We start from the raw sequence: 12,696 nt of genomic DNA, 5'->3' as shown, positions 1-12,696 counted from the left end.
ACAAGTGTGTGTGTGTGTGTGTGTGTGTGTGTGTGTGTGTGTGTGTGCTGGTTGTCAGGGGATCAGTAACGAGGCTGCTCTTGCAGTGATGTAATGCCTACAGGAGAACACAGCTGCCATGCCTGGGGGGTGAGGTAGTCCACAGGGGAGGTAGAGGGGAGGATGGATGGAGGGATGGAGCAATTGAGGGTGGGGGAGGTGCTGGAGGAGAGGAGGGGGAGGTTAGGTAGCTGGGGGTGCTGGATGTAATTGGGGGGTGTTTGAATCCATAGGGAGATGGTAACTGAAATGACGTAGTCATATAGAGAGGGGAAATTAATGGTGGAGTGAGCAATCGCGTGTATAAAAAAGTGCAATCTGGACTGATTGTACGTCTATTTTAATTAATTATTTGATTGAGTATGTAGAGATCTAAATCAGGAAGCTTTTCAAAATTAAGACTTTTAAAAATTTTATTGAGTAAAATATCCTAATCACAAATAAAACATTTATATTCTAAGAAACCAAAAAATTGGTATTGGTTTGGTTTCGTATTGCACGGTCGGTCACCAATATAAAAAATGTCAAAACGTCGATGTTCTCTCCTCTTCCAAGTGCTTTCCTCCCACCTACATTTATTAGAACTTCTTTCCTTCCCTTCTCAGACAGACGACCCGAGCCGATTACGTCGGGAATAGAGGCTGAGGAGGTGAAGACGAGAGGATGATGGAGGGAGGTGCTACTTTGATGTAAAGAGCAGGCGGGAGGAGGGGTGTATGCTACTAAGGCAGCACTGATGCACCACTCGGTCATGCGTGTGTGCTCATGCATGCGTTTGTTTAATTTCTATCTGTGCAGCCTGGAGGGAGGCCCGCACTCATCAGTCATGCAGAAGACCCCCTGCCCTCCAAACAACTTAACCCCCCGGAGGAGCTCAGCACCCGGGGCTTCTGCAGCAGTAAATCTATCTCACTGGCAAGAAACTTGTTTCCACACACAGATACACTCAAGCAAGTGCGTATACAAAGACACACACACACACACACACACACACACACAAAGAAAGAGAAGAGGGTAAGCTATCAAACACACCAAGGGGGGCTTTCAGTGCCAGACGGGCTCTCATAAACCAGATGAACTACTTAAAAATCCTAGTTGGAGATGTTCAGCAGTGTGTGTGCGTGGAGAAAAAGGTGGGCTGTTAAGGATAAAAAAGAAATGCTGCTGGCCACCACAGGCATGTGCGTACAGTATGTTTGCATGCATATAAAGCCTGGCATTCACTTTGTGCAAAAGTGTGAATGTATAAAAGGGAATGTTAATTTTAGCCGAGAGGGAGGCGGCTCGCAGCTGTTTTCTGAGGATGTCTATAGAGAAGTAATACATCTGTGTGTGTGTGTGTGCATGAGAGGGATAATACAGGGTAAATAAGAGCAGGAACCATGCACATCCGTCTGCAGGAGGGAAAAGATGAACAATGTGTGTGTACATGTGTGTGTGTGCGCAAACTCTGATTTCATCTAATTTCCCCAGAGGTGAGTTTGTCTACACAGATTCACTTGAGCATAACGGATGGTTATTTCATTCTAAATGCTAATGGCCTGAACTGGACGCACTTGAAGGCAATAACACCCCGAACACACAGATGAGCTGCTACATGCAGACTGACATGCAGGTCTAAGATCAGTTCAATGTAAGGTAGGTCCCCATCAGCGCAGCAGGAAGGTTGAGAGACGCACTGTCCTGACAGCAGTGCTGGAAGCCGAGCCATCTGGTCCTCTGTTGGACACGCACACGCACACGCGCACACACACGCACACACACACACACACACACACACACACACACACACACACACACACACACACACACACACACACACACACACACACACACACACACACTGGTGTCTGGTCTACCTGTCTCATAATGAGCTCCAACTGGACCAGGGTGTTTCTCTGTAGTCTGTCTGTGCCGGTCACTGACTGGTGAGATCCGTTTGCCCCCAATATATTCTTTTACACAACGACTCCTATTATCTCATCCGCACACACAGCATGACTCATGCCCTCAAATGCGTAACAGCGCTTTTCTTCAAATAAATCTTTTCCCAATAGAAATGTTAAACAAATATTTCTGCTAATGTTCCAGAGATATAAAAAAACGGACAAACCCTGCACATCAACTCACAGAATGCAAACCCATTACTGAAGTTGTAGTCATTCAGCAGAGCCTTCTTACACACAGACATGCAGCAGAAATAAGGCGTCGCACCCTGGAGACTGCATTTGGGCGTACAGGACATGGTGACAGTGGCTATATCGCAACACCCGCGGTCAGGGCTGGCTTTCCTGCCATTACAGGCCCTGGAGACTGTGTGTGTGTGTGTGTGTGTAATTGTGTCACATCCACAATGCTGCAGTGACATCACTCCACCAGCTACAGAAGAACAATAGAGAAGGAATGACGCCATGCCGTTAGAGGAACTGGGCAAGCTGTGCTATCCGCCAACGCCTTTACGGCGCTTTTAAAATGACTTTTTAAAGCGAATGGTAGTACTTTTGGACTTTTTTTTCCTTTCCTTTACTCCTAACTCAAAAGACACAGTTGTGCAAATACACAAACACTCACAACATAGATTTGTATCCATACATGCCGAGTTCCGTTTCCGTCTCCCTATTTCACCTCCCGGGAGCCCTGATGTCACGTTATCAGAAACAGGAAATAGTTACACAACAGAAGGGGGAAGTGACCTCTTTGTAGGCTGCCTTCAACTATGCATGTGGGTATCTGTGTGTGTGTGTGTGGGTGTGTTTATGTGTGCACAAAGGGGGAAGATATCAGGAGGACCAGGAATGATCACAAAGTGCTGCATTCCTCAATCTGGGGCCATGGGCTTGCCTGGAACTCCAAAATTAGCCTGTTGCTGTGGCGATGGAAAATCTCCCACTTTTATCAGGAAGCAGCGGCAGCTCCAGAGGTTCAGCTCAAAAGTTTGTGTGTGGTCAGCATGAAATCGCGGTAATAAGACCTCAGTTACAAGTCTGTGTACATACCAGGGAACGTGCTAAACCGCAGAGGATTTAAACTCTCTGCTCTGCTCAAGGCAGCAATTCTACTCAATGCCAATGAGCCATCGTTTTTTGGAACATTATTAGCAACTGCACAATAACATGGATTTTCTCATAATGTAACACACAACAGAAGGCTGCCACAAAATATAACCTGATCCACATGTTGGAGGTGCAGTCTAAATCGGATTTAAACAGCTGAGAAAAACTAAACGTGGCAACCACTCGGGTAAATGAGTATGCAGCACAGACAAAGTATAAAGTGCATCAGCTTCAAGCATGACGACGGTACAGAGATAAACAGGAATCCACCATTGTTCCAGGGAATGACGCTACGACAGGAGCAGCGGGCAGTCCGAGCATGAATGGAATCTGGTGGACAGAGGCCAGCTCTGGGTAGCATAAACTAGCATCATTTTGAGCTACTCCTTTCTTCTGCCCCTGAACATTTCCACTCCACATGTGTGTCAGAGTCATCGGGATGAATGCTGCAGTGGCAACCGAACTGCAGAGCGCTTGGCCCGAATTCATGGTGAAGTTCGAGTTATGAGGTGCCGATGGGTGCGTAGCGCGGAGAAACCGGCCTCGGTTAGCCCGCTGTTCAACTTCAGCTCCTGTTGACCTGATGTGTTGACACTGCCTAGGTAACAGTTTAAACAAACTATTTTTATTCCATGCTGGACGACTCCGGGACAGGGGCGAGTTGGGACGCTCAAAAGGCTTCTAGATAGATTTAAAATGCAGCAGGAGCCAGAAGGTATGCACTGTGGATGGACTGTATACACAAAGCAGCTTAAACAAGTATGTAAGGCACTGTGGCACAAGTACTGTCCCCCAGGGTTTCTCCACAAGCTTTACTTTGTACAAAACAGGAAAACTGCATCTTGTAAGAAAATAAAGCAAAGGTTATTATGCATGTCATTTTTATTGTTATTTTTATAGAGCCTAAACCTACTGTTTTAGTGAGTTTGTCAGACTGTACCATACGAAGAGGTTATTTCCAGGGAATAATGCAACATGTCTCAGACTTTCTTGTATGTGTCTGGGAACGGCAAATTAAGATCATTTTGGTTGAAAAAAATCATAGTACGTGCTGTTCATTCTGTGTGCATGCAATACAGTAAGAGATGAACAGAAAGATCACTTTGCACATATAATCTTAAATTATGTGAGTGTGTTTGTGTGTGTGTGCGTGTGTGTGTGTGTGCGTGTGTGTGTGCCTGCCTGCACTGACCTCTTGAGCTGTAATCTTTATCCACACTGATTGGAATGTATACACATCTTCTGTGCGTGCAACTGGGAGAAAAGTGTCTCTCTCTTTCTTTGCATGCTAGAATATACTGTATGTATGACTGTGATTCACGTGTGTCTGTGTGTGTGTGTGTGTGTGTGTGCGTGTGTGTGTGTGCGTATGCGTGTGTCTGTGTGTGTGGCCTCTCCAAGTCAGCAAGGAACTCTGAGTGATGGAAGAGAAGAAGAAGAGGAGCAGGAGGCAAGCAGAGCAGTGGGATCACGTCATGGTGGAAACATTTGGCAACGACACACATAAATACACACACACACACACGCGCACACACACACACACACACGCTCACACATGCTGGCCTGTTTTTGTTTTTCGGTTTTGAGGGAAAGAAGGGGGAAATTACATCAAGCTCATCATGTGAGGCCAATGAGACAGACGAGGGAGGGGGTGAGAACACTGGCAGAAACAAAACATTGTTACATAAAACTCAACTCAGTACAGGCCTCCTCTGGGCCCTGTTACCATATTGTGTGTGTGTGTGTGAGTTGGTCCATATGTGCCGGCATTTGCAAGTGTGTGTGTGTGTGTGTGAGTTAAGCATTTGCACAATCACTCTTCAAGGTGTGAGCCTAAAAAAGGAGATTAAATACCTGCAGAGCGACTGCAGAAAATGGAGCGTTGTGCCACCGTGCAGCTCCAAAGACTCTCTAAGTCTGTAACACTTTTTAGAGCCGGGAGGTGATGTCATAGATCATTTTGCAGGCCATTTTATTTGACCTTTATGCTCCCTTGGTGCTTGTTGGGGTGTGGCAAGTGTGTGTGCGTGTGTCCTTGCATGTTTGTGTATCTACAGGCCAGGGTGAGAGCACCGAGGCCACTGGCGCCAGATGTGACGACCGCAGGAGTCTGGAACTAAAAATAGAGCTCTGTTCTCAGCACCGTGAAACAGAAGAGGGGAGAGAGGGAGGAGGAGGAGGAGGAGGAGGAGTGGAAAGAGAGGAAGAAACAGGGGGGGGGGGGGAGGTAAGGGGCTTAAGGGGGGATGGAGGGGAAGGCGAGGTCATTGAGAATAATGTGTCAGATCTCCCCGGGGAAGGTGAGCTCACCTCCTAATGGCACCACTGGCAACTTCTCAATGAAATCATTGATCTGCTGAAGCTCCCCACGGCGTAATGGAGAGGGGTCAGAGGGAGGGGAAGGCAGGGGGGGGAGAGAAAGGGGCAAGGAGGTGCAGAGAGGGCAGGTTAGAAGGTCAAGAAGGGGGATGACGGAGAAGGTGGAAAGAGGAAAAATGAAGGAGGGTGGCCGGGAGAATGTGGACCTCCGGCACAAAACCAAAATTGGTGCGCAACCTCATTGACTCGCACTGTAGCCAATCACAACACAGCCGGAGGCACCGAGTGATAAATAACTGTCACTGATCGATCAGGTCAACCTGATCTCAATCATACACGTGATCTACGGCAATTTATATCGCCGTCCAGCCCTGAAAGGATTTGACTTGCAGCCACGAGAGAGAGAAAGAATGCACTTCCTGCGAAAACAGTTCAGCATTTGGCAGTTTCTGAATCACATAAACATCGTGATCCGTGTCTGTCGGGAGCAGAACAACCGCACGGACTTGCAGTGGAGAACGCTGCAGGTGTGCGAGCGTGTGCATGCGTGTGTGTGAGCGTGTGTGTGAGCGTGTTTCTGGGTTGGAAGATGTGGAGACTTCCTGCTGCGCTCCAGAAGGAGAAGAAGAGGAGACCTTAAAGTGAGACTTTCAGCTCTGAGGAGGCTGACGAACACGGGTCAGCATGACGGCCTCTCCGACCACACACACTCCGACTCATGCACACACATAAATGTAACCACTTGATGAGCACACACACACACACACACACACGCACACACACACACACACACACACACACACACACACACACACACACTCATGATGAAATGAGGAGTATTACCACATCTCCTTAATGGCTCTCCTCCGTCTGTTTGGTCTTTTTTTCACACTCAAAGATTGCCTCATGCGCGTGCACGCACTACTTCATATGCACATATTCATGCAGACATGCGCACAAACACACAAAAATACACGTACAGACATACACACTGACACAAACAGACCTCCTTATGTAGCTCATTGGAATGTCCCTGTGAACGGTTGCATTGTGAGATTCGGCCTCCCACGATTACCTCACTTCTTCAGCTTCTCTCTGATGCACGAGCACACACACACGCACGAGCAAAAACACACACACACAACAGAGCGCGCACGCGCGCACACACTCACGCGCACGTACACACACACACACACACACACACACACAGGGGCCGCCGCCCCGTTGTATAACAGCACAGAAGAATGACACATAACTGAATTGACCTTTGTACCTGAGTCGGTGCAGTCACACCCTAACCTGATCTCATCAAAGACCCGGGGCACACAGCAGCTCCTGTGTGTGTTTAGTGTGTGTGAGCAAAAGAGAGTCCAAGCGGAGGAAAAATGAGAGAGAGGCACCTTTCATCTCCTAATACCTCCCATCAGTATGTCATCGCCATGTCTTGTCCTGTGTGCTTTTGCACTGAGCTGGCAGGTTGACAGCGTGGGAGTCAGCATGCTAACCCATAAAATAAAACAAATTGCTTCCAAGCTACAAATGTATATTGCAGTACCGCAATCATATATATACACAGTATGCAGTTTTTCAGTTGTACGAGATTGATATGTCAATCAAACTTTGGACTCTACTCCCTGTCAAAACTAAATCTTGACGAGAAAAGCAAAAGGTTTAATACTCATCACCGTCAATAGATTTATTCTCCTGTTATGAACATCTCGGGGAAAATGTACCTGCATACAGGACTCAGCAATTACATTAATTACTTTATTGTGTCACTTTTTAGCATGAAAGCACTACATAGTCAAAACCCAGTTAGACTTAGTTTGAAATGTGACACGGCTCAAGTGTCACCAAGCCGGTTCAGCTGTCGGGTCCACATACCTGTCTGGGCTACATCTTGTGGACATATCACCTTGACTGATGACTAACAAATTAATCTGTATATCTTTTTGTGATTAATGTATTTGTCATTTCGTCAATAAGTAGGAGAGAATAGAGGAGTGCAGGACATTATCACATTTGGGAGTTTGGAACCAGAAAATGTTTTCATATTTTTTCCTAATAAATAACCTCAACAGTTATTCCCTCATCAAACTTGATCTGTTGAATAACTCATATTTTTAGTCCTCATGAATCAAGGATAATGGGAGACTGTAAGTTAAGTACACGCTGCCCTCAATGTCTCCCCAGTGCAAAGAATCTAGACACGTCCGGCACGTGCCGCCATCCCTCCTTTCTATCTCATTTCCCTTTTGTCTCCTTTGCTCTCTCTCTTTGACCCAGTCGTGTGACGCTTTAGTAATCTGGTGAAAAAACACTGGCAGATGGCGCTCGGGAAGATTAGGAGCAGTGTTGCACATCTGCAAACTCCACACACACACACACACACATACACACGATCAATGAAATACACCGCTGCATTCTTGTCCCTACACCTTCCTTCATGACTTAAAGTAACTCTGTTTCCTGTCAGAACATTATTTTTTTATTTGATTAATTCTATGTCAACAAAATGAGTGCGCTATGAATAAAACACATTGCCGTTTTTTTAAGCACCACCTCCGATTCTCTTGAAACGATAATCCAGCGCTCTTTTTTTCTGCAGAACATCAGTGCGTTTTTACACACTTTTTCCTCCCTCTCTCTCTCTCTTGATTATTTCTCTCTTTTTATTCTTTCTAAAACTGGAACACAAGGTTCTTTCATGCCAACATCAACACATTTCATCCTGGCAGGTCTACATCAGAGCCGATGTGACGCAGGACTCAGCAGCTACGCAGTTGGCGTTAGCTGACACACCAGCTAGCTGCACACTAGCAGGCGGTGTTGTCTTTGGTTTGGCTGTGTGCTGCGGATTGGTGGGAAACATGCAAACTTTAGACCCGCTGGGGAGGCAGCTGGCTCCAACCAAGCGATGTTCTCCTCCTCTACAAAAATACACACAAAGTCAGAACTCTGAAAAAGGCAAGACGCATCAGCCCGAGCTCCAACTGGGTGAGATCATTACTGTGGTAAAAATACTGCTGTCCTCAGAGAGACATGTTTCTCACAAACACTTTCACACAGCCAACGAAGTAATAATGTACAAACATATCCGCGCACACAAACACATGTATTGAGATGCGCAGACGTAATCATTTTCACAACTGCCACCACAACATCCTGCCTGAATATATATTTCAAACTAAACACAGGGTGAGAGTCATTGGCTGCCCAGATGACTCGTCTCATTCACAAAAGACACATTGAGACACGGCTCGCTCCATGACATCATCCACATGTAGGACGTGGTGTGCTTTCCGAGCCTGAGCTACTGATTAGACACTGAATGGAGAGAAACCTATGAGGAGTCACCGATTGTTTTTAGATCAATGCGTTCCCAGTACACACACATACACAGAATATGTGCCATATATATGGATTCTTTTCTTTTCATCTCTCCATCTGACCCTCATTCCTATGGTCCCCCCCCGCATTACCTCTCACTTGATTTGCAGCAGCGCTCTGGAGTGTGTACTGTACGTGTGACTGTGTGGTCTGCGTACGTGAGGCTGAAAATAAGTCCGTCAGATATGAAGTCATCGCAGGAATTATCAGCATCATAAATCTGAGGTTCAGTAGAGGGGCAGGGGGAGAGGTGGAAAAGAGGGAGGTAATGGAATGAGTGAGCGCCGGGGAATGAGGGAAAGAGAGAGAGAATGATTACTGTTTTTACCTTGAATCTTTAAGAAAGTGAGAGGGGGAGTAAAGACAATCAAAGCCAAGAATGAGGGGAAAGAGAGGGGAGAAGAAGGGCCTCAACTAATAACATTTATTGTGTATCCATCAGATTTTTTCAAATTACTTGTTTTGTCTGACCAGTTGCAAATTCTCAGATTTGAGCAGCTGCAAGCAGGGATTGTTTGATATTTATGCTTGATACATGACTAGTAATTAACTTCAGCAATTACTTGCTATAAATTACAATGCTGGAATGCTTGAGGTGGTTGATGTTTGAAGAGTATGTTCACACTCAGACTTTGTACCACGGCAGACTCTTAAGGTGAGTTCACACATTATTTGTACCCCAAGTGGAAAATAACTACATACACCTTTTTAGACCACAGGCTCTTTTCTTTTGTTGATTGTGAAACAAAGAACTGATTTAAATAGTTCTCTAATAAGCATCATGTCTTGTTAATTAAAATGATTTAATGAGCACATGCACATCTCTCTCATGATAACTCTGCAGCTTCCTTTGACACACAAACAAATCCTGCAGCACTCATCCGCATGTTATCATGCACAAATGCTTACATGCAAGCGTGCATTCGTGTACACGCAAACCCCCCCCCCCCCCCCCCCCCCCCCCCCCCCCCCCCCCCCCCCCCCCCCCCTCCCCCCCACACTTCTGCCCACCCACATAGAAATACATAAACATCAAGTATGCACGGACGCAGGCTGCTAGCTCCAATGACCCCAAGAATACAACCACCCAAACAACAGCCAATGCCATTGGCTGAGTCCTTCTGGGGAATATTCTCTGCCACTGTTGTCGTGGAAACGGCAGAAAAGCGGGGACCGAAAGTGTGATTCCTTTTTTTTTCTAATGAAACGTGTCAGCTGAGGAGACCGATAAAGAGGAAGCTGAGGGAATTGCTGACAAGGGGTGTTTCATTAAGAAGGTTATGATAATAATCAATCAAAACAGCTGAGGAGGAAAGTCTTGGCTTTTGGAGACGTGTGTGTGTGTGTGTGTGTGTGTGTGCGTGTGTGATATTGAACATGGCTGTGGGTGTGCCTAGCATGTGCTCCGTACATCTCTGTGACTAATTGTGGATGCCGGGTGCTTTGAGGCAATCCTCGACATCGAATGAGTCATGAAAAAGCGCTAATCTCCCAGCGGAGGGAGAGAACGGAGAAGAAGAGAAGAATGGGGATGTGGGGATGCAGGGAAGAGAGCAGAGATTTGCCCAAGCAGCATGCTTCTGCCGTCTTACTTCCAATCCTGACTGAGGCAGATTACGCTCCCCATTCTGCGCTGACACATTTGAGACGGACTCGTAAGCCTCTGCTGGTCGGTGTGTGCGTTATGTCCCTTAAAAAGCTGCAGCCACCACACTCAAGATGTTATTAACGCAACTATGCTATTATTGCTGGGGCTCAATTATAAGTCTTAGTGTGCTTAGTGGACACTATGACAGGAAAATAACTGTGGTAAATAAGACCAGAGGATTGAAATTAAGCTTCAGCTTTATTTCAGTGATGCTGGGGAAGAGAACGACTCCGGGGAAGCTTAAACATCAAAGAGTCATCAGAGGCTTTGTATCCGGGATTTTATACTTCCTCCTCTCGTTCCTATCTTCACACATACCTGTGAACCTGTGATTACTGCCAGTTAAGAAATGAGGAATCGCTGGTATATTGTGAGGAGACAAATGCTTGTCTGGCCCATCAGTGCCATCTAATGACCAAACTGTGGAACTACACTCAAATCAGGCAAGCGGGGTGAGTTGAGGCACACTTACTTGCCCACTGTGCAATAAGAAGGGGGTAATTAAAAGAGACTTGGTCATTCTGGATGGAGGAACTCATCCCTTTTGTTGACATAGAAAAAAAGAAAAACAAACACTGCCTTCATCGCACTCATGCTCCTCACACTCTCACGTACCAGTGAGCAGGGAAACTTTGTGGAAGATGCCCTCCAACTTCCCCATGAGAATGTGCACAAAGCCGTCTTTGGACAGATGCCCTGCCTCTTTGGAACTCTGGTCATAAACCACCACTTCCTGCTTCCTGCCCAGCTCCACCTGCACAAAAGATAAACAACAAGGATGAGAGAGTTATTTTTCAGTGCCACTGTGAAAAGTACATCAAGCATCCATTGCCAACAAGGAAGAAAGAGTTTGCCAACAGGACTGGAATTAGAAGAATCTAATACACACAAACACACACACACACGCACTGAATAAACTAATTTATTTTCTGAGATCAGTATGTATTCCCTAGATGAGCAAAGTCTTCATACCAAACTTTGTGGCAAAAAAAATGCAAATGAGCTGCTGCAGGGTAAAAACCATCAGCTGTCTGACCCTGAGATAGTTTCACCAGGAAGCAGCAACAAAGAAAACAAACAGAACCGAATGCCAGTGACAGTAAGCAGGAGGAACTACAGGTGATGCCAGAGTAAGTTATGAAGACAAAGCACAGGTTTATGAAAAATGCATTAGGGCTGAGTTTGCACTGCGACGGTAATATTTACTGTGCAGATGCTGCTGAGAGGGTTGTCTGTCATAATGGGAAGTAATACCGATAAAATCAAGCTGACTACATAGCGAAGGGTGTGGATCCATCCGTGTATGAGTGTGATGCTGTTTGTATCAGATTGTGAGGAAGATGAGAGCATGATCATGCGCCAGCGTGATAGCGTATGCCTCTGTATGTGTGTGTGTGTGTGTGTTTGAATGAGATAGTGTGAGCATGTGCCTGCGCACACACCAGCCAGGCTGTGTTGTTCTCCATGTTGTCAGGCAGGCTTTGGTCACATGACCACCAGGCAGCGCCTACTGCAGCTATGAATCACTGCATCATTGAGCCGCCACTGGACAGGAGAGGAGAGAGGGAGGAGGAAGGAGGGCGAGCAGAAGAGAGGGATAAAGAGGGTGGGGTTAGTGGAGTAGTGGGGCAGGCAGAGATGGAGATGAGATAGTGAAAGATGCCAGAGGAAAATGAAGAGGAAGAGAGGCAAGAAGAGACAGGCGGTGGAGGAGAAGCAGAAGGTGGAGGGGGGGGGGACATCCCACATTGTTTAACTTAACATACAGAGTACGTGCCATGGAATACCCGCTGGCACTTTCTCTCAGCGTGGTCACCATCCCTTCATCGCTCTGTGTGTCTGCTGACGAGAGCTCACAGACACACAGGGTGCATAGAGTGGCTGATTATGTTTCTGCTTGCAGAGCAGCTGTGGCCCTGACAGCCATGCAGGTGATTTAGACCGGACAAAGTCAGCCTCTGAAGTAGCTCCGGTCCAGTAAAACCCGGCCTCGCTCTGCCTGCCTGCATCCAGCACCAACACGGACATAAAGGCATGAAAAAAAAACAGCTACCTCAATATTTAATAGAAGTGTATGAATGATAGTAAAATAAAGTATGATATGGGCGACTTTGTAGATTTCGTTTCGATGATGGGCTTAAGCTATACCTCCAGCTCAGTATAATAGTTTGCTGCAGTGTTAGAGGTCAACGACCCGAGGGAGCGTGGAGCTGTCAGACTGCAGCAGCAGTAGAGAACTCTCATCCC

At 46.5% G+C, this 12,696-nt stretch overlaps 1 protein-coding gene across 4 annotated transcripts in view; it reads right to left on the bottom strand.

Moving 5' to 3' along the window:
• dusp8a (dual specificity phosphatase 8a) overlaps window positions 1–12,696 on the bottom strand; it is a 37,689-nt gene that overhangs the window by 12,091 nt on the left and 12,902 nt on the right. For all 4 annotated transcript variants that reach the window (XM_034534517.1, XM_034534519.1, XM_034534518.1 and 1 more), the window contains one exon: window positions 11,065–11,203. In XM_034534517.1, the coding sequence (XP_034390408.1) occupies window positions 11,065–11,203 (139 nt within the window). The remainder of the gene's footprint in view (window positions 1–11,064; window positions 11,204–12,696) is intronic.

Source organism: Cyclopterus lumpus, chromosome 6 (assembly GCF_009769545.1).
Source record: "Cyclopterus lumpus isolate fCycLum1 chromosome 6, fCycLum1.pri, whole genome shotgun sequence".
Lineage (NCBI taxonomy): Eukaryota > Metazoa > Chordata > Actinopteri > Perciformes > Cyclopteridae > Cyclopterus > Cyclopterus lumpus.
Note: the sequence above shows the minus strand (reverse complement) of the source record. Positions and strands in the feature narration are given on the sequence as shown.